The sequence below is a fragment of the Crocodylus porosus genome, unplaced genomic scaffold (assembly GCF_001723895.1).
Source record: "Crocodylus porosus isolate Cpor-Errol unplaced genomic scaffold, CroPor_comp1, whole genome shotgun sequence".
Lineage (NCBI taxonomy): Eukaryota > Metazoa > Chordata > Crocodylia > Crocodylidae > Crocodylus > Crocodylus porosus.
Window position 1 is genome coordinate 85,526,779 of NW_017728886.1, and position 27,942 is coordinate 85,554,720.

The window sequence follows — 27,942 nt, forward strand, 5'->3', positions numbered from 1 at the left end:
TGTGGTCCACTTCTGGGTCTACCATTGAATGTGCTGGGGACCCCCCTGCACTCCTGTGGGATGCTCCATCTGCCCCACCATTTCAGTGTTCACAAGCCGCCTGGTACCTTGAGGTATGTAGAAAAAACATATAAAGCTGTGTTTATGTCTGAATTGTCCAATCTCTCTGAATCGAATCGAAAGCTTCGCTTCGATTCAAATTCGGAGATTCAGATGCCGAATCTCCTCCGAATCGAATCAGTGACCAAAGCTTCATGCAGCCTTAATAGTGCCTTAGTAGTGTTATTCCATTATAACTATTTTTCAGTTCACTACCAATTTTTGAGGAATGTAACAATACTTGTAGGCTGAGACTTAAGTTGAGAAGGCCAGTTTGGAGTATGGGAAAATTGGTGAATGACAAAAACTTTGACATCAAGGAAAAAGGGATCCAGCAATGGAATACAATTGACATCCTTAACAAATTTCTTATCATGGACCCCACATCTAAACCTCCTGGCTTTGCTCTTCAAAGGCAGAGGTAGACAATGTTGAATAGATTTCATAGATATATGAAATCTATGAATAGGGTTCATACTGACAAGGTAGGTGTAATTATCTACTACCTAAATGGAATTTTATTAAAGACACCATATGTGTGTGGCAAAATCCAATCTATAGCACATATAATGGAGGAATGTCCTATTGATCATTTTAATGGTTGCATTGAAAAGCTGCACCAGGCTACTAACAATGCCTTACAATAGATATCTAAAACCGTAGGTCTAGTCTTATTCCTCAGTGCCATTGTTTATAGCTTGTTTATAGGAAATTCTGTCATTTGGTTGCTGTATTCCATACAAACATATAAATAAATAAATTACCATTTTAATGGGTTTTTTTAATCATTAAATGTGAGAAAGTCAGCGTCCTCTATCATGAACAGCAGCTGAGGGTCAGTTGGGCAACAAAGCAGGCATAAAGAGACAAGCCAGAGCTTTGGTAGGGGACACTTTTTCCATGTGCAATTATACCTGCTACCCTATGGATCAGTTTTGAAAAAGCTAAGCTAGAATCACAAACCACTTCTCTGGCCATTCATGACTAAGTAATAAATTATCTAAGGAAATGATAAATGCTTACTTAAGAACATTCTCTCTGTAACATAAAAAACAAGCTAATGTGAAGGGGACTGTAAACAATAGTTATTCCCACCCATTTAATAAGTAAGTATCCTCCAAATTTTGGGAAGGAATGTGAGACGTATGCAAGTAGACGAGTACAGGTTCAGCAAACTTTGCTGTGAAGAGCAGTAATCTGTTTGCTAGTTATGGCACTTTGCCAAGGCAAGGATATTGCATCATGAGGGACCTACTTCATTCACAGTCTCACAGATTTTGAAGAAACGGTGGAATCTGGGATTGTCCATGCAATATGCAAAATTGACAACAGAAAAAACTTAATAAAAATAAAATGCTGGCTCCCCAGTCGGGAGTCATAGCTGCTGGGAAGGGAAGACACCAACTGGTAGGCTGGTATGCAGGGCAGCAAGCAGGATGGCAGCTGCCCTTTTGTCCCTCTTTCCCACATTGGGGCCTCTCTGCCAATCAGTGCCGAAGGGCAGGGCAGCCAGCTATCAAGATGGCAGCTGCCCTCTCATCCCTTCTCCTGCCCTGGCCTCTCTGCCAATCAGTGCTGGGGGCTGAGCCTGCAACTAAATGCCTGCAAAATGGGCTCTGCACCCTACAAGCAGGCCATGAGAAACCCTTTATCGTGCCACAACTTAGGTAGGTCTCTAATCACGAGAGCTTTGCTTATCACAGCTTCTTGTTACTCTGGCTGCCCTGAGCATTATTCTCAAAATTGATTTTCCTTTTGTAAGTGGTTTTGCATGTTCTGTTTTGATAAACACACGAAGCATTTATGGCACCTCAATACTGCCATGAGGAATGTTTCTTTGGAGATGAGTAAAATCTTGTCTCTCTTAAATATCCAGAAGACTCTTCTCACCTGTCCATTGGACCTGAGCTTACGTGCAGATGAGTTGAATCTGTAGGGCAACTTGAGATTTCAGGGGCTTGTGAGTAGTTATGGGGCCTGCCACTGAATTACAGCATATGGAGTTGTGTTGGGGATGCACGCTGTAAGTGGAAGGATGAGCAATGGGTGCATTAATCCATCTATAGCTCAGGAACCAGAGGTAGTCAATGCCACCACAGTTAATGCCACCACAGTTAATGCCCTGCTGCCAGAGATAGGTCTGGATCTAGCCTGGGAAGCCAAGCAAGTTTGACGCACCTGAATTGGAACGTTCTGGATCTCACCTAATCATCACTGAGCTACAAGGCATGAGAAAGACCTTTGTTACCTGGAATAAGGGAAGAAATTTTCCTGTTTAAAAGTCTAGTTTTTCTGCTGCTTTTGAAGCATCTTTTCTTCCCATTCTTTACTTTGGTTTTGGCCTATTCATGGTCTCTCCCTGCTGCTTCTTCAGCAGTCCCTCACAGTTGAGGATGATTGTCTTCCATGATTGTCTTATCTGTGGGTCCAAAGATGGCTGACGATACTAATCCGAGGTCGACAGACTCTGCTGCAGCTTGGGCATGTGCATCCATGTAAGGTGGGTGGCTCCAGATTCTTGATTTAGTCTGCAACATGCTGTTTCTGGCACTTCTGCTTTTCCATCTCCTGTTATTGTTGTAAGGTTTCAAAGTGCTGAGATCCTTGCAGAGGACTCTCTTCCTCCATGTGTATCCTCCAAGTCTTGAGGTTGGGAGTGAGGGGCACTGGTAGGGTGCTAGTCTCCCGTGAGCTGATGTCAATGTTGCCTTTTTTTCCAAGTTGGTCTTGAGGATGTCCTTGAAGTGTTTTCTTTGCCCTCCCCTTGAATGTTTGCCTTGCCTGAGCTGGGAGAATAAAACTTGCTTCTGAAGTTGGACTTCTGAATGATGTGGCCAGCCCAGCGAAGTTGATGTTGCATGGTCATTACCTCAATGCTTGTGATATTTGCTTACAAGAGGACACTAATGTTGGTGTGTCTATCTTCTCATTGGATTTGAAGGTTCTTCCACAGGCAGTGTTGATAGTACTTCTGACTTGCTATCTCTTGTACATTATCCACATCTCAGCTCTATATAGCAAGGTGGGGATCACAGCTGCTTGATAAACCATGGGCTTAGTTTCAGATCTGCTGTCACAATCTTCGAACACCCATTTCCTCAAGTGTCCAAAGGTTGCACTTGCAGATTTGAGGTGGTGTTGGATTTCTTCATTTATGCCAGCCTTCTGCTAGAGGTAGCTTCGAAGGTATGGGAAATATTCAACATTCTCCAGAATCTCACCATGAATCTGAATGACCAGAACTGGGGACTGCTCATTAAGAGCATGTTAATGGAGGACATTAGTTTTCTGAAGGTTAAGCGTCAGTCCCATTTTCTTGTATGCCTTGGCAAAGACGATGATTGCCTGAACGTGTGCTTCCATGTGAGCACAGACTACAGCATCATTAGCGTGCTGTAGCTCAATGATTGAGGCCAGGGTGGTCTTGGTTTTGGCTTGGAGTTGGCTGAGATGAAACAGCTTACTGTCTATTTGGTAGTTTAGCTCCACTCCAACTGGAAGCTTGTTGGTGATCAGATGTAGCATTGCAGTAAGGAATATTGAGAAGTGTCGCAGCAATGACACAGCCTTGCTTAACTTCTGCTTTAAACCCGAAGGGATCTACAGTAAATCTGTTACTGAGGACCACTGCTTGCATAGTCATGGAACAGGCAAAACGTGACAAATTTTGGCAGGCACCCATACTTCAGAAGGGTCCTCCGCAGTGTTTCTCCGTTGATGGAGTTGAAGGCTTTCATGTGGTCAGAGAAGGACATGTGGAGTGGTTTATATTGTTCTCAGCATTTTTTCTGCAGCTGGCAAGCTGTGAAGATCATGTCAGTTGTGCTTCTTGTTGCTCTAAACCCACACTGAGATTCTAGGAGCAGTTTGTCAGCAAATGGAAGGAGATGGTTCAGGAGGCTTCTTGCAATGATTTTTTCTGTGGTGGACAGCAAGGTGATCCCTCTATAATTTTCACAGTTGGACTTGTCTCCTTTATGGATGATTGTCACAATCATGGTGTCCCTCAGGTCATCTGGGATTTCCTCATCATTACAAATACTTAATGTGAGGGCATGGAACTGTGATGTGAGCTTCTGTCCCCCTGCTTGAAGATTTCAGCGGTGATTCCATCATCTCCAGTTGCCTTGTTGTTTTTCATTATCTTGATGGCTTTCCTTACCTTATCAAGGGTTGGAGGGGTGTTGGAGGATGGAGGTGAGAGCAATCTCATCAACAACAGAGTCTAAATTAAGAAGGTCTTCAAAATATTCCTTCCAACAGGCATTGAGGGATTCCCTTTCCTTGATCATCAGGTCTTTTTAATCCTTAGGTCTCAAGGGGGTTGATCCCCGAGTCCTCAGACGATAGGTGGCACTGAAAAGACCACATGTATTGTGGATGTCAGTGAGATGTTGAATCTTTTTTGCCTCATCTTCCCGCCATCTGTTCTTCATATCACAGGGTCTTCCTTTGGACCTCTGGCTTGGCTTGTTGGAGATTCAGTTTCCTTTGCTTGGTGTTTATGTCATTTTGCCAAGCACAGAAGGCCTTGTGCTTGCAGTTGATCAACTATTGGATTTTTCAGTCATTCTCATCAAACCAGTCATGATGTTTCCTGATAGTGCCTGTCTATTTGCAGGCGCTGATGACAGTGAACTTGAGGGCATTCCAAGTGCTGCTCACATTCTCCTGTTGTAGATTTGGAATTTCACCAGTTTTTCATTGAGGCACTGGTGGAAGCAGTCTTTCTTGATTTAGTCCTTCAACATTGATCTTCTATTGGCATTGCTTCTGCTGGGAGCATCATTTGGGAGCCAGTTTGAGTGACATAACCAAGTGGATGAATTGGTGATTGACCCATCAGTCATCAGCTCCTAGCATAACTCAGGTGATACGGACATTTTTGTGATCCCATGCACCAACCATGATGTAGTCAATTAGGTGCCAGTGCTTAGATTGAAGATGTTACCATGGGGTCTTGTGCCTGTTTTTCTGGTGGAACAAGGTGTTGGTAATGGTGAGTCTATGTTCCATACATTTGGTCAAGAGGAGGATGTCACTGGAGTTGACCTTTCCTACTCCTGTGCCTATGGTTATGTTCCAGAGGCTCAGATTCCTTCTGACTGATGTTGAAATTGCTGAGAAGAATAAGTCAGTTATACCTCCTTCTGGAAGGGTAAACAGGAAGGAGAATGCTGGTTTCACGGAGTTGGTTTTGCCATGAAGAATGAACCAACTCAACAAGTCCCCTATTGGTGTCAGTGAGCAACTTACAATTTTCCATCTCAAACTGGCAGGAAGCTAATATGCCACTTTCATTAACACATATGCCTGACTCTTGACACTGTCTATGAAACCAAGGAGGAATTCTCTGCCAACTTTGACCAAGTCCTTCCTGACATTCTGGAGGGAGACAGACTTATTCTTTCTCTGCACATCCTGATTTATCATGGTACCTGCTTCCTAAGTCATGGACCAAGACACTATTATCCAAGATGCTTTACAAAGGGAGTAAAAAGACGGTCCCAAATGCAAGGAGCTTAGTGTCCATAATGTGAATATTTATCAGCCACTTCTGATGTTGCTCAGTCACAGCAACCTCAGGCTAATTAATCTATTAGTCACTTGTCAGCCCCTGAAGGTTTCATGTGGTTCATGTCAACATACAGACATAAGCTTCCTATGATAGAATTTGGTCCTGATTTAAGTAGTATGTCTATAAGGTACCATGATTAGCAGGCATCCTGGTTTTTTGTTTAAAAATCACAAATTCTCTGATAAACATATACATTCTCTGATTAAAAAAACATTTTCCCGCAATTAAAATCAAACACCACTATATAGGTATTAGTAGGACACAATTACCACTATATAGGTATTAGTAGGACACAATTTTTTTTTTATCATGAAAAATCAGAGCTTCCCCTGCCCCCTTTGCTCACCACATTGTGGTCCAGCTGCAGGTGTCCCTCCCTGCTGCTTTGTAGCACTGAGCAGCCTTGCCCATGCCATTGCCCATCACTCCCAAGACACTGTCCCCCCCAGCCCTGCCAGTGCCTCTCACTCCTAACCTGCAGCCTCCTGGGCCTACCAGTGTCCCTCACTCTCAACCTACACCCTCCCACAGCCCCCTGCCTCCCCAGCCCTGCTGGAGAGGACCCCCAGCAGCCAGAGCTATGGGACCCAGGGTTGCATCTTGCCTGCCCCCTGCCCCATGGATACCAGCCAGAGCCGGGCAGAAGCGCCATGTCACTGGCTGCCATTTTCAGGAGGCAGTGGGGCAGGCAGGGGGTGCCTCACCTTGGTGGCACAGCTGGTATGGTGCTTCTGGTGGCAGCGCCACTGGGGCTCCCTGCCCTGCTCTGTTGTCCACTGATTGGTCTTGCCTGGTGGGCCATGGGGAGGGCAGCAGGGCAGGGGGCCCTGAGCCCCACAGCAGGCAGTCTGCATCTTCTTCTTCCCCACGCATAAATCTGAGGGGGCATGTGCCCTGCCCCACCATGCTCCCTGATGCATTGTCTTTGGTGCCCGACCCCACTCTGGGAGTGTGTGCAGTGGCGGGGAGCCAGGCCTGCCCCACCAACTCCCCCCCCCCATCCCCAAACAAGCCTCCCATGGCTCCATCCTACTCCCCAGCCAGGCCCCTTGGCTGCACACTCCTGCCCTGGGATCCAAGCACTGCCTCAGCTGCCAACCCTTCCCCACTCCCTCCCTCACTGTGGCCAACCACTGTCTGCCCCCTCGCTCTGCCTCTGTCACCTATGCCCCCTACCCCCACACATCACCTAGGACCCCTTCTTTCCCCCCCCCCCATAGACTTATCTGGAAGTAGCTGGGGGGAGCTACTTTTCACCCCCGTTTGGCTGTATTGCTAGCCATGTGCAGGTGTACACACACACACATGAATGTGGTGCCCCTTGCGTCCTGCTCTTGTCAGTCCCAAGCAGCCCCTTGCAGGCTGGAACTCTGCCGGCCTGCAAGGAGAAACCTGTGGCTTCTTGCGGGTTTCTCCTTTCTTTAAATGAGAAAATCCATGTTTTTCCATTGCAAGAGGCAAACCTGGATACTTGCTGATAAAATACGTTTTTGTGTTTTTCACTTGCAGCCAACATTTCTGAAATTTGTAATTTTTTTTTTAATTGCACTTTTGACCAAAAAATCCATTACAAAGTTTTAAAATAATTTCCACTATTAACAGATGACATTGGAACATGAAAGCTTGCATTAAATCCTGCTTCAGCTTGTCTAGAAATTGTATAATAGCAATATGCATTTTAAGACTGTTGCTATCAATAGGTACATCCTGCAGTCAATTTTTTGACAGTGTTTGAGGGGGCTGGTTCATCATGTATTTGTTATACAATAAAATATTTTTGCATGTTTTATATAAAACTGAAACACAAAGATACTATTTTTGCTCTTTTACAGATATCAAGTACTTGCATTTGCAACAGATGCTGATGAAAGACAGGAGACAGAGCAGCAAAAACATAGTTCTGGAAAAAGACTTGTGGTGAGACCTGTTGGTTTTACAGAAAATATACTATTAAAACATACTATTTAATTTTTATGTAAAACATACTACATACATAAAGCTATACTGTATATATGTAAAAAGAGGAAAGATGTAGTTTCACTAGGAGTGGGCAAGTGGGACACCAGCCCTGGGCACTGACTTGGAGAAAAGGTTTGATGGCTGCTGATGCTGGCAGTCCAGCCACCACTACTGGTCAGGGCACAAAAATGATTTGTTACACTTTTAGAGAGAAGACTAACTGAAAAACTGAGACAGTGTCTGGTCACTAATAACCTAAATTAACTTCCAAGAAAGATAATGAAAAGACTCCAATACATTTTATTTGGATTTGGATTAAGCCCTAAATATTTATCATGTTCTGTTTTATAGGATCATAGGAAAAAAGGGACCTTAGGAGATCATCTAGTCCAGGTCCCTGCTCAAGGCAGGATTATCCCTGATTAAACTAAGTCAAATGCTGGACTAATTTGATCTTGAAAATTTCCAGAGATGTAGATTCCACAATTTCTCTAGGTAGCCTGTTGCATTGCTTGACCACTTGCACTGTGAGAGAGTTTCTCCTAATCTGCATTTTAAACTTCCTCCCCTGCAGCTTGAGGCCATTATTCCTACCTTTATGAAAGGAGATATTAACGATGAAAGGGACTAATTTCTTATTAATGTTCATGCATTTCAAAGGTTATGCTGGAATATGGTAAACTATTTGAGCAACATTTTAAGTGTGCATTTTTAATTCAAATCCATTTTAACTGTTTTTGTTAGGCTTCTAAAAAATCGCCAAATTACAGTTAGTGTTCCTGTACAGCTTCTTTTTTTCTTATGCTGATAGTGTTTATTAAGATATTTCCCATATAGCTGGTACTCAGACCGCTAAGTGAATTACTAAGTCAGAGGCCTTGGGAAATCAGTGTATCTTGAATAATTTTCAGAAGCTAACAAAACCAGGCTATTTTAAATGGTTTGAGAATTAATTTCAGTCTCTGTTGTCCTGCATTGAGAACTGTTTGGCCAACTAGAATAGTCCATAAAATGTTATCATTGGTCTTTGAAACTGTCATAACTTGAATGTCTTATCAATATATAAATTTGTCAGTACTTTAAAATGCATTTAGAAGCATGTAAGGAGCCAGTGTAACTCTTGTATACAAGTTAATATGTTCTCTCCAATATAGCGTATATTAAATGGATAGAATTTGAATCTAAAATAGGAAAAAATCATTGAAGCAAATTGCATAGACTGGTAGTATGTCTGTGACAGAATATGTGTTTAAGGGCTTGGACATGTGGCCCAATGAAGTACATAACTCATTGTTACACTTGTATAAAATAAGTATGCAGTAATTGTCCCTGGATTTTACTCTGTTAAATTTATTTCACAGTAAGGAGTGAATACGTGACTAGCAATTCCAACTAGAGTCCTATACACACTGTTATAGTACCTAGCCACAAGGTGCCAGGAAATCATCTTGTACTGAGTAAGAGCTATCCCAGGATAAAATGTATTATGACATAAGCAATGTGCTATGTGTCAGCTAAGGTTTCATGTGAAGTTACCACATATTTTTGAAGGGGTAACTTTGCCCTGGATTCAAATGATTAACTATGACAAAGTTGGGCTATGGATGTTATGTCTGCTCCACTTTTACTATGAAGTATGGTCATTTGAGTCCAGACCCTAACTTTGTTAATTTAAATTGGTGGAAAATAGTGAAGTAAAGTGAAGGAAGATGGGACAGTTGAGAGTTATTAATTTTAGAAACTGCACCTTCCTGTAGGTAGTTTTTCCATATTTGGATTTGTTTGGTTAACATTTGGCATAGGAGCTGAAAAACAAGTTGTAACAGTATGTCAGCACCTAAACGTATGGCACATTTAAGTGGTTATTGTGGCTGTGCTCTTGTACTTAATTTTCAGAATGCAAATTTTTCATTTTGGACAATGTGCATATTTTAAAATATGAATAAAAAAACTTACATGATATGTTGCTTAGCAGATATTTCCTTTAATATTTTAATTAAAGGATTTGGGGTTTATTTTTCCTGGTCTCCCCAGTTGTGTTGCATGGTTAAGGAATGATGAAAATTCCATGATCATTCCAATCAACCTGAAAATAAACTCTGTATTTATCCAGTGTACAAGACCTTATTTTCTGAAAAACAAAGTTATGAGAGTAAGGTGCATTTTGTCCATCAAAACTCTACAAGAAAAAATTGAAATCTTTTTGACAAAGGTTGACAAATTTAATCAAATTTAATGTTAATACCTTCTCCCACAATGTCATTCTCTTTTTGCGGGATGTCTCTTCACAGGTGCATCTTATAAACTAAAAAATATTGCACTAACCATGGAAATAATTGTTGCAAATGTTTTACTATTCCCTACTCCCATCCAAAACATTTCTCCCATTTTATCTTCACCAGCATTTCTGTAAATTCATTTAAGGTAGACTGAACTGTCGTCATACACCTTTTGATACTGATATTACTGTGATATGATCCTTAATTTATGCCTTTTTATTCCTTTTGAAGGTGGATTGGGTTTTAAATATTGGAGAGCAAGCACTGGATATACGTGTTGTCTCCTTTAATCAGATGATTTCCTCTGTTTTTGTGCTTGGTGAGAGAAACTTCTTTTGCCTTAAGGATAATGGGCAAATTCGATTCATGAAAAAACTTGATTACAATCCAAGTTGCTTCCTTCCTTATTGTTCAGGTTTGTAAAAGAAACATTTAACTCAGAAGCCTTGGCTTTGTTATGCTTAAAGCTAAGATTTTTTTTTTTCACTGGGGAAAAATACCTTTGTAACTATATTCTGGATTAATAGAAAAGTTTACATAAAATTCAAAACAGCATCTTCCATTTTTTAATTGAATCATAATTCTTTTTTTAGCGAATATACAGTGGAAATATTGTTCCTCTCCCCCCCCGCCCCCTTTTTTTTTTTCCTTTACCAAGATTAAGGTGTGCGGGTTCAAGACAGCCAAGAGCAATAAATTATTCAGGGCTCTTTTGAACTGAGCATACAAGAGCTGGCAGCATACATTGACTAACATTTTGTGAACTGATTTTATTTGGTGGCTTATAAGTTTTAAGTTTATTTGTCATATTGACTTGGATCAATATTAACAATCTATAGTTATAAATTGGTGCCAGAATTACCTCCCTAGAATATTACAGAATAAGGTTGCTGTTGCGTGATATAAATTACATAGTTTTTTTTAATTTATAAATTTAAAAATTTATAAATTAAATTAAAGGTTTATTTTTAAGTTCTGGAAAACTTTTAACATTGTATATTAGTTCATTTATTTGAATTTTGTAAATAGTATCATAGTAATTTTTATTTATTCTTTAAATTTCTGACTTAAAATTATATTTTTATTACCATATTTACTAGAATACAAGATGACCCTGAATGTAAGATGACCCCTCCCCCTCCCCCTCAGTAATTAGATTCCACACAGAAAAATTATGAATTTATTATAATTTTCCATGTTTGGATTCTAATTATTAGAGGATCTTAAATTTGTTTGTCACCCCCCTCCCCACTACTGCAGGTGGTGCAGGGAGAGGTGATGAGGGGGGGCATTAATGGGGTAGGCAGTGGGGGACAATGGTGGAGGCAGTAGGGGGGCATGCGGCAGGTGAGAGGGCAGCTTGGCCCCTGCTGCCTGTTTCCGTCCCACTTACCCTCCCTCATTGTGCCTGCCCGCCTCCCCCCCCACTCAGGCTGCCTCAATTCCTCCCTCCCTCCCTCCCATCTCCGTGCTGCTTCTGCTACCCATGGCCTCAGGTCCCCACCCTCCTTCCTCCTTTCACTGCTCCTCCACCCATCCTCCCTGCTTGCCTTTGCTCCGTGCCAGCAGGCTTCACCCCTGCTGTATCTTGAGACATGGAGTATGACTCCAGCCTGCACCCTAGCACTGGTGTGAAGTTGGCATTGCTGTTCCAGCCTGGCCCTGCTGCTGTGGCAGGGAGCCAGGCCTGCTGCTATGGGGCTGGCCTAGAACAGCAGTGCCGGCTCCATACCACTGCTATGGGGGCTGGGCTGGAGCCACACTCCATGGCCTTGGCTGCATCAGGGACTGAGCCTACTAGTGTGGACCCAACAGTGGGGAGGAGTAGGGCAGAGGTGGAGAGAGAGAGAGAGAGAGAGAGAGAAGTGACATTGGGGAAGACTGAGACTGTGAGGGAAGTGTCAAGGCATGCAGAGGCAGTGGTGTGGTGGGGTGCAGGTGGTTGTGAATTCCACTTTCAGTTCCAGCTCCAACCCCAGCCTGGGGCCAGAGCTGTAGCAGCTGCCTGCCTCCCCACTGTCTTGTGCTCGATTTTAAGCCTTGATTTTTATGGGGGCTTTTCCCCCCAGGTTAAATGGGAAAAACCTCATCTTCTAATTCAGTAAATAGGGTAATACAAATATAATAAATAATTCCCAGTGTCTTTCTTATGAATTCATTGAATTTTCAGTCGATTAATTTAATTAACCAGTGTCTGCTTTGTGCCCAGTTTATCCTAGTATGCACATATGGTGATCAAGACAAATCTGTAAATTACTCATGTTTCAAATTACTTAGTATGGCTGGCTAGAACTTTGGAATGTTGTCATATGTTAGAGATGCATAATACATAATGGGAATTAGTGTTCATGATTAATTACATGACTTTGGTTATTGTCAATATAATTTGGTTATTGTCAATATAATTTTCTTTGCTCTGACCTTTTAAAATTTAAATGAAAAAGGAAAACATTTGAATCTATACACAACTATAACAAGTGTGTGTGTGTGTGTTGTAAACCTCTGAAAGGAGATTCTTGAACAAATCCATCATCTTTAAAATTTGTTTTATACCTTTCATAGTGACTGAGGGAACAATAAACACTCTGATTGGGAACCATAATAACATGCTGCTTGTTTATCAAGATGTGACATTGAAATGGGCCACTCAGCTTCCTCACACTCCTGTGGCAGTGAAAGTGTGCAGTTTACAGTAAGTAACATCAGAAGAGCTAAACATTTTAGGTTTATTTCCCCCTCTCCTTCCCTCAAAAGAATCGTATACAGGCAATAGCAAACAATTCTGTAGTATTTAACAAAGAAGGTTGTTGTAGAAGGAAACAGTTCAATTGTTATATATTGTACATTATATTTACTGAGCTAGTTAATGGTGTTAAATCTGAAGTAATTCTGTAAAAAAAATAATTGCTCTTAGTTTGGATTTATATTATTGTACATGAAGATAGAACTTGGCTTGCTTTCTGACAAAATAGTTTATTCTGTAAAAGAATGAAAAGTGGCCACTTCGGTCTCCAGGAAGACCTTTCTAGACAAGTTTGAGAGTCTCTATGAGAATTTGTTCTTGCTTATTAGTCTAATTGCAGATACATTCCAGAACCTGTTTTACTGTCTACTCTGCATTTATTATTTTCTAAAGCTGGTACTGAAGTTAATTTGAATTAATCTAACTTTCATGTTCAGCAGAGGAAGAAAATCTGCAAGTAAAATCTTAATGGCATAGTGATGGTTAAGGAAAGAAACTAAAAAAAATCAACAGGATAGAATCTGACACTGTGGTTAGTGCTGGATCTTGTCACTGGACCTTTGTCACAGTTGGCAGAATCTGAGAAAATGAGGCTAGTGATGTCTGTTAAATGTGATGCACTTGAAAAATTTAACTCCCTTGACTAATCCAAAATTGACTTCTGAAGTTAGCCTCTGCGGGAACATGTCTTTTATCTGAGTTTTGCTTAAAGACTATTAAAAGATTATTTCTATCTTTTTCTGTTTATCTGATATCTGGAAGCCTTTGTATTTTGCCTTTGTTTTGCTTTTCCTTACACTAGAACTGCATTTAGAAAAACATGCAGCTCTTTTTATTCTTTCTACAAATTAGGATTTGGGATTTGTGTGGACAGCAATCATTGATGTATGTTGCTATCAGTAGATTTGACCAACTCGGATATCCATGAGGTTTTAATATAGAGAGAATGACTAAGTAAGATTATCTGTTTAAATAATAGAAAAAAGCATCAACTGATATATCATTGCTGCAGGATCTGGAGCCATCAACATTTACATTGGGTTTTAGAAGACAGTTTTTATTTATTTTCCTCACAGAGAGCTTGTGACAACAAGAGATAACATAACGTATCTACCAAAGGGTGAGTGGGGAAAGAGTGAAACAATATTAGTTAGCATGATATCAGCAAAACAGGACCTAATCATTATTAACCTGTCTTTGTAGGCATCATGGCAAAGAGGCGTTTTAAGGACCTGAAAGTGGCTGATGTGGCTGTTTATTCCCTTGCTTGAAAAGTATGGGAGAAAGCACAAGAGTGCATCTTTGAAAATTTAACCAGTGAACAATGATAGTCTCATTGGAAGCAGAAGTTAATATCTCAATAATAAATTAGAGTTGGATTAAGCCATGAAAGGCCTTGGAAATTAAGACAGATAGTTTGCATTTAATGCAGTGCAGGAAACGGAAGCAATGGAAAGAGAAAAAACAGGAACAATGACAATTGAGGCAGAAACAATAATAACTGCTTCATGAAGGAAGTTCTAAACTTCACTTTTAATCTTTATAGTCTGTGTCCAAGATGAAGACTTTAGAGTTTTCAGAGAAGTCCAGTTACTTAAATAACTTGCTTGTCTGACTCATTTTTCTCTTCCCTCCTTTTAATCATTATGATTTCATATTTTTTTCATAATAAATGTAAAAGATAGTATTTCCCTATCATGGTAGGCATATACAGATAATGTATAATTGCCACAGTAATATCTGGAGTTAATTTCCAGAGGAAACTAACTGTTGGATTTCTCTGTCAATTTTAGGAAGCAACCAGAAACAAAATACAATTAAGTACTTACTAGTAAGATATTGGTTCGGCTTATTGATTTCTGTTGTTTAAATGACATATTTGAAATGGATGCCCCCTTATGACCTCTTATTTCCATTGTAAAATTTGTGCGATCCTAGTTAGTGAAGTCAGTAACATCTCTGATTGGAATCATGAGGTACAAACAATCTGTGGGTTGAAATTTGAGTGTTTTTGTTACTTTTTTTCTTATATTTTGACTCAAGTTTGTAGTACCAGTGGACATTTAATTGCAGTTTAATTCTGATAAATGCTACAGAAATTTGACCTTTGATTACTTATAGGTTTGTTTGTTTGGTTGGTTTTATTTTTGCTCTGCTACACTGTAAGAAATAGTAGTTTCCATGATAGCTCTTTCACCAAAGGGGAGTCCTGGCAGAAGGTTGCCTAGATTTTTTTGGAGGGTTAAACCCAAAGCAAGAATCTGGATTAACCGAAACTAGTGTACTTCAGAGTGCATATCAGTGTAAATGCATTTTTCCAGTGCTGTGCTTAGTTGGGCAGCTTAGCCACTGAAGTGCTGTGTGCTGCTGCTCCAAAAATGAACTGTAAGAAAAAGCATTTTCAGTGAAGCTTAGGCACTTGAAGAAGACAGTTCTTGAGCTTGGCCTGAGTTCATGAAGCAAATGCTCAGGAGCTATGAGAGACAGCAAACACCTATCTAAATGCCCTGGGCGAGGGGATAAATTGTGTCCCCCATCCCAACACCTTCCTTGATGTACCTCCCCCACATTAGTCCAGCTGTTGCTGCTGCTGGAGCCTCCAGTTTTCTCCCACCTTCTTGCCCCTTGGCATGGGACAGCATGTCCTGGGGCTGTGGGATCCAGGTAGCCCTGCAAGGCAGGGAAGTCTGCATGGTAGCAGTTCCTCCAGATGCCTCGTGTGGGAGTGCTTGGGAGACCATATTATAGGAGAATGCCAGGCAAGATGTGTTTTCTTTTCTGACAATCTGAACACTTTTTACTGACAACCACTTTGTTTTACTTGTATGTGTTTTTACTGATATGTTTTACATAATGTAAATGTAGCCCTTCTGCCAGGCCATGGACAAAGTCTAGGTTCTAATTTAGTGGTTTGACACCAAGTACAGTAAAAATTTTGGCTGTTGGTAAAATTTTTTAGCAGAATATCAGAGGGAAAAAAAGTTTTTGGTTTGGCATCTATGCTTGACTGCGGCAATGGTTTTAACACTATACTGTCCCACCCAGGGATCCCCCCACTCACCCCCGCACACTACCTTGATGTGAGAGCTGTGAGCATGTTACATCTGCACAGTTGAACTTAAAGATACTTTCTGTCAAGTGTGCTAATGCCAATGTATGTATAGTTTTACTTTGTTTACACCATATTCTGTACCTGCTAGTCTGGCAATACTGTTTCACGCTTGTGGCTAGAGCCACTTAGTTATGAATGCTCTGAGACAAACATAACAACTGGGAACAAGGATGAGATTTCATGAGTATGGAATACATAAAATCGATCTGGGAAATTTGCTTCAATTGAGTACTAGAAATCTGTTGGGAACCCAAAATGTTTACTCGAATTGAAACAGTTGGGGCTTATGATAGCATCCTGCAATGTATATATGGTGGCTGAAACATTTTTTTAAGTAAATTAATTTCTTCCATGGAAGCATGTACCTTCATTACTGAGTTTGATGGGAGGTAAAACATATAGATTACTGCATAGCCTGCTCACTCCAAAAAACCCAGCAAACAGAGCCTTTAAAGAATTAATGAAAATTATCAAAGAGCACTTTGCCCCCAAGCTATTGATTATGCAGAAAAGTTTGGGTTTCATAAGTGAAATCAATTTGAACTTGAATGTATTCCCACTTTTACAACAGAGTTATGGAAATTGTCGGAACATTGCAATTTTAATGTAGCCCTCAGCGACAGATTTGTGTGTGGGCTACTTAGTGAAGCCAAACAAAGGAAGCTCTTAACAGTGGAAGAACTCACCTTTAAACTTGCTTTTGCTATTAGAATAACTATGAAAACTGCAGCAACGGATGCCATAGATTTGTATGGAGGAGTGAGTGCCTGTGGAAATAAGAATGAATGACTTACTTAATATGAGTTCAGTATGCAATTGAAGAGTCAGGGCAGGTGGCAGCCTGATGTGTGCTGTTAGTTGGCAAAGGGTCTCACACTCCAGCTATTTGCTTGTTTAATGAATGCTACTGCCAGACTTGTAGTAAAAAAGACCTGCCCTGCTAAGAGAATTAAAAGATGAGAGTAAGGTATAGAAAAGGGAATAAAAAGGTGTATGTAGTAGGGACAGTAGTGACATATATGGTGAGAATGACATAGCTAGTCTTGGTCTATATTATGTGGATGAGGGTGATAACTTACTCATCTTGCTAACATCCCAGGTGACTTGGAAGGCTTTTAAATAGGGCTGGATATAGGCTTTGCAGTGTCTGTTATCTCACATTCAGAATATGAAAAACTTTTAAAATATAAAATTAAGGAAGACACCAGTGTTAAAAAACCACACACAAAGAGAAGATTGTGCTAAAGCAGATAATGTTAGGACAGTAGAATATAATAATAAGTGGCACCTCTTGACTTACATCATTCAAAAAGGGCGATCCACTCTGTGGGGTCATAAATGGTTAAAGAGATTCCCCATGGACTGGAATTGTTTAAAGATGCAGGCACTTTCAAAGGTCCTTGCAAGAAACAGTTAAACAACTGTTAGAAGGAATATTAAACTAGGCTTCTGTAGTGTTTAAGGATGACTTAGGAACTTTTAAACATATCATAGCTAGGTTGGTGATTGATGAAAATGCACAGGCTAAGTTTCACAGTGCTTTGCTGTGTCCTTATAGCCTGCATGCCACGGTAGATGCTTGACTGGACTAGCTAAAAAGAGAAGTCATACTTTCAAAAGCAGCCTGGAGTGAGTGGGGCACATCTATAGTGCTAATTGTTTAAAAAAGCAGCCTGGAGTGAGTGGGGCACATCTATAGTGCTAATTGTTTAAAAAAATATGGCAAAGGTATGTGGCGACTTTATAAGTTACTATAAACCTGTACTGAAAGTTGGTAAGTATTCCCTACCTGAAATTTTAGATATTTTGCCACATTAGCTGGAGGACAGAGATCTGGCAAAATTGATTTAGCACAGCCTTACTTACAGACTGAAATAGAATGAGATTCAAAAGTCTATCTTGCCACAAACGAACACAGTTATACCAGTATAATAGATTAATGTTTGCTCTAATTTTTGCTCCTGCCAATGGTCAAGTGCAATGGATTGAATGTTACAAAGAATTGCAAAGATGCATTGTTATTTAGATAATGTTATTGTAACTGGTGAAATGATGAGGAACATCTGAGAAATTTGAAGAGATTATTACAATATTTAGAAGAATATGAGTTATGAGCAAATCAAAGTCGATTGTTTATCATAGACATGTTATTGATGCACAAGGCATACATAAATATAAAGAGAAGATTTAAGGCAATTCTGGAAGCTCCAGGATTAAAAGATGTCTTACAACTTGGATCTTTTCTAGGATTTATTCATCATTATAGTAGATTTGTAGCAAACCTAGCAACTGTGTTGTGTCGTGTCCTTTAAATGGTTTGCTGAAAATGAACTACAAATGGGCTTGTCCATTTGGGTGTCAAAAAGCTTTCCTAGAAGCAAAAAAGCTGGTGACATCTGATAGGGTGCTTGTTTACTTTAACCCATCCATTGCCTTTGAAGCATAGCATGGATGCATCCTTACAGAGCCCCTAACAGCCCATTGGGACTGTTATATCATATACTGTGGCATATGATGGTACTGAATGGCCCATACTTTTTGCATCTCAATCACTTATAGCAGCAGAATGGCATTATGCACAGGTGAACAAAGAGTGAAGCAATTTAACCAATATGAAGAAAATTTACACTTGTCACAGATCACTAACCCCTGGTCTTTGTTCTCCACTCTAAGAAAGGACAAGTGTGGCATGAATGCACCGATGGGTTCTCCTTAGCTGTTTACACTTATGATATCAAGTACAAAAGAACAAAGACACATGGAAATACTGATGGACTCTTTTGTTTACCTGGGAAGGAGCCTTCTGCAATAGAAGTAGAATCTACTGAAATTATTAATTTATTTCAGCTGGAGCGTGCCTCAATGACCTATAATTAGGCAAAGAAACCAAGAAAGATCCCATACTGGTGCAGGTGTATGAAACCACCCTGAAAGGACAATCCTGATTTAGCACTCTTTTATGTAGGCAAAGATGTACCTGTCCATCCAGAATATCATGTAGGGGATTTGTGTTTTTTTCACCAGCAAACTGCACACATGAATTTTAGAAAAGCTGTATGTATAGCCACTTATAAGTTGTAAAAGTGAAGGCACTAGCCAGCAGCTGTGTATGGTGGCCAGGTATTGACCAACAAATAGAACACCTTGTGAGGAACATATGGGATGCCAAGAGGTACAGAAGATGCCCAAACCAGTGGTATTACCATCCCTGACCACCCTGTCAGTGTCTCCATATTGACTTTTCAGGACTGCTTTTAGGGATGGTGTACCTAGTGGTAGTAATTACTCACTCCAAATGATCAGACGTTTTCTGTATGAAAACCATTGCAACAGCACAGACAGTAGAAAAATTACCAAGTCTGATTTTAAGGATAGGATTGCCAGAACAAGTTTTAACTGACAGTGGCCCACAAATTCAGTTCACATGTGTTTCAAAGGTTCATGAAGAAAAATGGCATCTGGCATATATAAGCTCTGGACCATACCACTCAGCCACAAATGGGCTAGCTTAATGATTTCCTCAGTCTTGCAAAAATGCCATGTTATTTATGAAGGAAGAGGTAGGGTCAAGACAGCAGAAGATGGCCTGCTTCTTTCTAGTATACTGGAATGCAGTGTATGCTACAATGAACGAGATGCCAGCAATGCTGTTGATGGTCTGGAATCTCAGTAGCAACGTATTAGAAATTGCCAAATAAGTCAGGCCATGGTAAAGGGAATAGGCATCCCTCAGCAGTGACCTGTAGGCCAAGTAGTATTGGCCTATGATTACAAAGAGCTTAATAAATGGCAATGTGCAGTTGTGAGCACACAAATTGGTTCTTTGCCTATGCAGTATAAGTGATGCCTAATATTATGTGGTGCCATCACATCAGTCAATTATCAGATACAGTCATGACTACCGGACAGAGCACATCAGAACAGTTGGAGTCCCACTTGCTGACCCATTAGCTTTGTAACCTACAGCAATAACCGGTAATGCTATGCATACAGTAGCAACGTTGACTGGCCAGGACCTAATAATATTGAGCTACCTACATCCATCGAGGATGAATCCACTGTAGATGAAGGGCCACTTCCCCAGGACTATGTTCATGAGAATAGTGGCCACTATACAGGAAGGAAATGTAAACATGAATCTGACACAGTGCTTGGTACAGCACATTTTTATGGAAACAGCCAAGAAGGTGATTGATGTTACCCAGAAAGGAAATGCAAACCACATGAGAGGACTGCAGTATATGCATTATACCTTTATCATTTCAAAAGGCGGGGATGAGATGTGAATATGTTGTATCTGCATGTGTGAATCCAAAATTACTTTCTGGTGAATCTGCAAATGCCAGTGCATATATATATGCTATATATTCTGTGCCTTCCAGTGTGGCAGCACTTTTCTACGCTTGAGACTAGAGGTCCTCTAGAGTCTGTATGAAGGCCCTGGGGCATACATAACCCCCCAACTGTACCCTGCACCATGCTGCTCCTTCTTCACCCCCCAGCCTGCCCTCAGCCTTACCCCACTGCCCACCTGCCACCCCCACCACATCCCAGTGAAGAACTAGTATCTGCCTGTCCTTGAGGCAAGCAGTGTTACAGGCAGATGGGACATAGTAGCAGCAGCAGCATGTGGCTGGTGGGAGGAGAAGAGTAGAGGTACAGAGATTGTAGTGAGGCAGAAAAGAGCTGGTAAGAGCTCCCTTCAAGGCGCTGCACTCCTGCTGAGACATCAAGGGGTACTGCTGTGCTCTGTCTGCCCTTCAGCACTGTTTCCAGATTTTTTTCTTATGATAGAGTTTCAGTCAAGCTCTGGTTGCTTAATTTTTTATGGACAGTTCCATTTTTAATGGATTTTTATGGACAGGCATTTTTAGCCTAATTTTTTATGGTCTGTCCATGAATTTACAGTTGGCAACCCTAGTGCAGAGAAGCCCTTATGGCATGAGGCACTGCAGCAGTGGGAAGGAGGTGCAGTGTGCTTTGTGTCACTGAGGAAGCCATAGGCAATGCATGCAAGCCTCTGGTTGGTAAGAAGTTGTAGACAGCTCTGAATTATACAATTAAGCAATGAGACTCTACGTAAGAGTGCATAGAGGCTTTCAGAACTCCCATTCTAGACATACTTAGTGCAGGGTGAAAATATGACTGTCTTATGCTTAGTTTCTGTCAAAGTTGCTCAACAGTGTTTTTTGGTAGCAGTTTCAGGTTCTTTGTGCGTTAGGAATGTGTAGTGTTCTGTCCTCTTGGAGCCATTTTTTCATTTAGGCCCCTGTACTTCATCATACAAAGGTCTGGCTTCATCATCTGCAATCTGTTGTGTTCAGCAGTTTAGCTCAGCTACTCTTGGTGCTTTCTGAGACATTAAAGAGCAGATTCCTCTTCACCTTTTTATCTATACAACCCCAGCTGATTGTGTAGGGTCAAGGTCTGTATCAGTGTGAGATTGACAAAGGTGATTGAAGTTTTCATGGGCACAAATTCCTCTGTGGAAGGTCATTTCCTTGTTGGCAATGACTTCAGTTTATAGATTGAGGTGAGCTTTAGGCTCTAGTGGCTGCTGTTCCTCATATTAAGGGTATTGCTATGTTTCACAGTCATGTCAAATTATTTGTCAGTGTGGTGGCAGAATGCCATCTTTTAAAAACAAATTACCTGGTAATTTTTCCCCACTCTAATAATCTGAATACTTATCTTGTCTTCATGTACTTGGCTTAAAAAGGTCCTTGACATTTATCTTTAAGTAGACTAAAAACCCTTAGACCGCCCCCCCTTTTTGGTTTTATTTGACATGAATTCACTTGGCAATACTGTTATAAGTGGACCATGTTTTAAATATCTCTCTGAATTGTATTGCTATGGCCTGGCCTGCATGAACCCTGAGTATACCTTGACATACCTTCCTAATCCAAGGCAAAGCAGCTGAGATTGCTTGTCACACAGTTATTTCCATCACAGGCGTCTGTAAAAGTAGCTATGTGGTCTTAACCCCGCTCACAAAGTGTAACTCAAGGAGGGAATTCCATTTTGATCTCTCTACACTGCAAAATCTGCACTGTTTTTACAGTAGAACACATGCACCCCCATTTGTGGAGCTTTTTTCTTGAATATCCCTTTAAGCTGACCAGTTCTTAATTTACTTTTTTGGTTATTTATGAATGTCTGTCAAACTTATTGCACTATACTTGGGTATACAAAATGCCTTCATTTTGCATTATTTTTCCTGCCCCCAAAACAACCCCTAAATTTTTCCCCACTTGCTTTCTTTTGCAAATTTGCATGTGTCTTGTTAATGTCTGTTGCCACTAATTTTCACTCTTAAGGTTTTGGGATATCTTTCTAGCTATTTATTCTACACAAGAAAAGCTTGAGTACCATTTTTATCTGAATCCAAGATGACTATAACATTTAAGATGACCCTCCAATAATTAGATTCTATACATGGAAAATTATTAGAATCTAATTATTGGGGGTTGTCTTAAATTTGTACCCCCCCACTGCTGCGGTGGAGAAAGCAACAGCAAGGGACGAGGGACTAGATCCCTGCTCCTTGCCCTGCTCTCCTGTTCCCCCATGCATGTTCCCCTGCTGCCTTCTCTTTTGCTATATACCCCCTGCCTCCTACCCCTTCAAAACTGTACTTTCTCCCTAAGTCCCCCTACACCCTATTGTACCCCCCCATTGTTTTCCCATGTATATGCCTGCCATCTGGTCCCTTGGCCCTTGCCCCTCCACCAGTGCCTGACCTTTGCTCCCTGTTCCCATGTGCCTGCCCCTTCCCTTGCTGCTTACCTTCTGCTGCAGTTCTGCTCCAGTTTGGGGGCAATCATCATCACCAGCAGCAGCACTGGCGGCCCTGGCTGGCCAGGGATAAGCGGCAGCAGCTCAGAGCTGGAGGGCCTGGAACCAAAGCAGAAGGTAAGGCAGGGCAGGAGCGGGCTGCTCAGTTTCCACTGAGCTTCCTCTGTGCTGCACACGTGGGTTTCCCACATCCTCTCCCACCTTCGCCCATGATGTCCTGGTTTGTGAGACCCCTCCAATGTAAAATGAGCCAACCCTGTTTGGGGCAGGCAGTGGCTCAGTTCTGGCTTTAGCTCAGAGCTCAGGGCCAAACCTGGAACTGAGCTGCCACCTGCCCCGGTCTGGTTCTCAGATCCAAAGCAAGGTATTCCTCCCACATGCTGATGGGCGGGACATGGGGATATGGACCTTGTCTTGGATTTGAGTAAAGATGACATATCCTTGGAAAAGGAAAAATTGCTGATCTGTTTTTGTGTTCCCTTAAGAAGCCTTCTGACAAGAATCTTACTTCCTTTCAAGGGTAAGGGAAATTTCTGTTTTGGCAGTGTTAATTTTTCCATTTCATTTTACTTTTCTACTTTTGAGACGCTCGTTTTTTGTCGGTTTTCTTTTTGAATGCATTGGCTTATTTCATAATGAAGTTGTTAAAGTACTATTGTACTAGGAATTGACTGGAAGGTCACAACTAGAAAAGTACAGCTCAGGATGTGGTTGTATTTGTTTACCAATAGAGTGGCTTGTTTAAAGGGCAAAAAATGCAAAGATCTTGGGGTATTCTGTGTGTCTCACTCTTGGGTCACCTGAGAGTTACAATCTGGTCACAGAGTTCCTTTTTTATGAGGTAGTTTTCATTCATGAGTGAAAGCACTGGACTTGCCCTTCATGGGAGGGTGATTCTGCTGAAGCAAATGTAAAAGAAAACCCACAGAATTAAGTACATACCTTCTTAAAATGTTCAGTGCTCGTTATTATTAGGGGATGACAGGCATGGACAAGTTGGTGAAAGTTGCTAAAGTACATGCTTCTGCTTTCACTTATCTAACAAGTAAATATAATTTTTACTTGGTAATAGAATAGTGTATTTTATGAAGACTAAGCAATTTACTACCTTCAAGAGGGGAAAAAAATCTGAATTTTAAAATATTAAATTCCTACATACAGCATTTTAAAATTGTGTTAAGCTAGAATGTGTATATCTTTGTATGATTATTTCAGTTGAAAAAGAGAATTTTAATTTTTAAACAAATACTTGAAAAAGTGCCAGTTAAAAGGCTTAATCACACTTTAATGCTGTATTGGATTTCAAGTGTAATTATTCTTACATTCTCAATAATTATCCTATAAAATAATATTGTTACATTCCATGTTTCTGTATTAACAGTTATTTCATCAGTTTGTAAACATTTCTTTTTCTCCGTTACTTACCAGATCTACAAATTGACTCTGGTGCCTGAAAGTCATGTGTTCAGTCTTTTTTTATCATCACTTCCCAGAGTAGCTGACACTTTTAATGCATCTCAGTTGGCCTTTAATGTTTGTATCCTCGCGTAATTCTGTTAATCTTCAAGACATTTGGATCCCTGTACATTTTCTACATTAATGGTGTGAACCATGACCTCTATGCTACTCTACTGTACTTACTGTGCACATCTTTTCCCCATGTCTTGTGTGCCCCATGCACAATCATAGAATAGCTTTGTTCATGTTTTGGATCATGCTGACATTTGTTTTCCTTAAGGATTCTCCCAAGGAGAGAGTTAATTGAGGATACAAGTAATATAGTAAAAGCTTTGTATGGATGGAGACTTATGTTTATAGGTCCAAATATAAAAATACCATGACTGCTGTATAACTTTAAAATGGTTGGCTGAAAGAATGAATCCATCTATACTGCATGTTATTTTTCAACTTTTTGTTAGGTGATGGAAAACAAAAAAATTATTACATCTGAAGTTTCTGTTTTACTATTACAATGAGAAAAAAACCTTTTTCTTATTTTTAGTTTTTTGGTCACAAGAGATGCAGGAGGGTTGTCTCTGACTATATTATCGCCTTTTGCCTTATCAGTAGCTTAAATGTTTTCAACACACAGTTGTTTTCCACTTATCCTGTAATAGAAATTACAAAAGGACCACATAATTTTATGACAAGCTTTGTCATTACATGTTATAAAATCCCATTTGATGCCTATAGGTTTTGAAGAAATCTTTCCTTCCAAGTGCACACTGTGGAATTAGCCAGGTGCTTTGTGATGTGAATGAACAATGACTTTGGTAGGTGTTTCTGGTTTTTCAGCCCCGCGTAAAGAGCATGCATTGGTGAGTGTTTACCAGATGTAAGGTGATTGCCTAGAGACAGAAGCTTGAGCAAGCAGCCTGCTCTTTCCTCTTGGATGGGATTTGGTTGTGGAATTGGCTACATGACGACCATGAAAGTAGTGTAGATGCCTGGCTTCCTTTAAGGAGTTGCCTACCAATCTACCTGCAGGTTCAAAAGCATATTTGCAAAGGGGAGGGTTGAATTTAGGATTATGCAGCTTTCTCTAGCCTTTCTCCCCAAGGTTGGGAAATTAAAATTAAAAAAAAGAAGAATAGTGTGTTGCTCTTGAGTAAAGCTGACTATGCAGTTATTTTAGTATGTAACAGTGCTTCAAAAACAAACAACAACCTCCTGCCAAACCAAAACCCCCCCACCGCTTTCCAGTAAGATTGTTTAATTAATCTAGTGATTATTCAATTATTTTTGAGTGCTGCCTAATAACAGTATTTTTTAAATAATTCGTTTTTCTTATTTAAAGTGTGTATTTTCTTCAGTAGCCACACTGAAGAGAGAAAGTAGAAAGAACTTGCATACAATCTTACACTGTGCCCTACCTAGCTATGTGGAGGCTTGAGCCAAGGAAAAATATAACTAGTACCCCAAAATTGAACCCAGCCTTTGTTGCAGCCAACTGATGCCTGAAAGAAGTTACATAAGAAAGTTTGTGTGTGTGTGTGTGTGTGTGTATCCCTGTCTTATGCATACGGGTACTACCATATTTACTTAAAGCCAAGATGAGGTTTTCTCCCCCCCCCCCGGAATCAACGTGGAGAAGTAAGGAGAGAAAGCCTTTCTTTGATTTGAGTACCAGCCCAGGGCAGATGGCATAAACTGGTGGTGGAAGGAGCTAGGGGAAGACCTCGTGGTGGGGACAGGTACACAGGGATGACCCATGGTTTGTGGCTTTCAGGGAGCGCAGGGCTCCTCTGGCCCTGATCTGCCTGTGGAATTGCCACCCCTGCTTCTGTCTGGCCAGGCTGGGGCCAGGACTAGGCAGGGCCTCTGTTGCTGCTGCCTTCCCTGGAGCTGCTGCCAGAGTTGCCCAGAAGATAAGTGGTGTTGGGCAGGTGTAGGCATGGATGAAGGAAAGGGGTGAGGAAGGGTACAGCGGGGCAAGTAGCAGGGGGGACAGATGGAAGGGGAGCAAGCACAGGCATGAGAGGAAGGGAAGGAATAGGAGTCTGTGCAGCACATGCCTCAGATGGACCCCACAGGACATGTGCAGCACACTCCCCAGACTGACCAACAGTTTGACTAGTGCTTTTGTATGAAATCAAAATACTGTAGTTAAGGACCCTGAAGCAGTTCTAAATTTATGTTGGCTTTTTGAAGTTTCAGCTTTCACTATTTTTAAAAGAAAATTAGTATCTGTGATTAATCAGCGATTGAGAAAATATTACTCTGATTGTGCATCAAAGGTGAAGTTAAGGCATGTTTTCTTCTACAAAAATGTAGCGTAATGTGTAAATGGGTAAATGTGTTCTGGGCAGCTGGGTCAGTCCAGGCAGCAAAAAGGCACAAGAGGCAATTTAACTAGAATAATATGAAGAACAATTATAATTGAATGAATGTTTGAAAGATGTAAAAATGCAATTGCACAGAGAGCAGTAGTGGGTGGAGTTAAGGATAAAAGCCCTGCTCATTCACTTTCTGGAGCTATCCAGATGCTAGAAAATACTTTGTTCTTCATTCCAACCCATCTGTTATCCCTTATTATAACTGACATCACCACAACTACCACAACTGTTAAAGAATCACCATATAAAAATGGCAAAACTTGTGTATAAAAGCAGCAAAACTTAACACTTATTACATGGTTTTATGGAAAGAAAACTGCAGGAATCAAAGTTTATAGTTTGCTGAAAGATTTTTTCCTTTTTTTTTTTTGCATAGAGAGGCTCTAACAGAAGTGATGCCAGTTATGACGCATAGCTGTATCTTTTTATTTAAGTTTTCAGATCAGGCAGCACATTGTTACAGAAACACAAAGATTCTAAAAACCTCTTTCCATTTTAAACCAAGCCTCCTTTAAAGAAATGTTTATTAAAGTAAAAAAAAGAAAAGAAAACAATTAAATTTATATTTTTCATCATTAAGTTACTACTATGTTGGCAGGATATGGCAGTATAAAATATTGCCATTTTAAAGGATACTTTGAAGAAACTTTTTAATTTAACCAGTTTACAGTGCTACAAATATATGGTGTGTCTATTCACCTAACTAGGGCTCTGATCTGGCAAACATTATATGTGCTTAGCAGTATGTATTGCTAGTACCCACCCATTCGTGACTGAAAACTTTCTAGAGAGTCAAAAGACTTAAAAGGGACAGTGTGTGGAGTTAATCATCTGTCAGTGTTGCCAAAATATGCTCATTTTTATTGCATATAACAAAATATCTGTTCTAGTTTCTAGAATATTTTGACTATGTGAATATTTCAGCTTTCATGGAGAAAATTCTAATCCAAATGGTTGGAGAGAGAACTTCTGAAAACGTGAACTCAAAGGGCACTTTTACACATGCTCCAACGTGATCTGATTAGGACGCATCAGAGCAGACTCCATTAATCAAGTCTGCTGGAGCATTCTAATCGGAATACTCCAACTTATCTCGTCTTCAGCATCCTCAAACAAGTTTTAGTTAAAGCACCTCTGCTGCCATTTTGAAAATGGGATTCTGAATACATGAGATGCTTCAGGCATTTTAATTAGAGTGGCTCCTGAGAGCTGCTCTAATTAAAACGCTCCCTCCCCCCAACCTGGACAATGTGTACATTTGCCTTATAGGCCTAAGTCCTGGGGCCAATAAAAAGAAACCTGGATTAACAAGAAAATGTTATACATACATACAGTAGTATTTAATATTATTTGGGGGCACAGTAACTACCTTAAAATACATTGTAAGAAGCTGTTCTCAGCAAAGTCTAGCCTCTTATAGATTCATAGATTCATAGATGCTAGGGTCGGAAGGGACCTCAATAGATCATTGAGTCCGACCCCCTGCATAAGCAGGAAAGAGTGCTGGGCCTACATTACCCCAGCTAGATACACATCTA

The 27,942-nt window shown here is 40.6% G+C and overlaps 1 protein-coding gene across 8 annotated transcripts in view; it reads left to right on the forward strand.

Annotated features, from left to right (window-relative positions):
- Window positions 1-27,942, forward strand: part of BBS9 (Bardet-Biedl syndrome 9) — a 479,447-nt gene that overhangs the window by 64,773 nt on the left and 386,732 nt on the right. For all 8 annotated transcript variants that reach the window (XR_002101810.1, XM_019538477.1, XM_019538430.1 and 5 more), the window contains 3 exons: window positions 7,510-7,594; window positions 10,147-10,330; window positions 12,478-12,607. Coding sequence is in view for 7 of the 8 variants with exons in the window: in XM_019538477.1 (XP_019394022.1) it covers window positions 7,510-7,594; window positions 10,147-10,330; window positions 12,478-12,607 (399 nt within the window). In the remaining variant the exon portion in view is untranslated. The remainder of the gene's footprint in view (window positions 1-7,509; window positions 7,595-10,146; window positions 10,331-12,477; window positions 12,608-27,942) is intronic.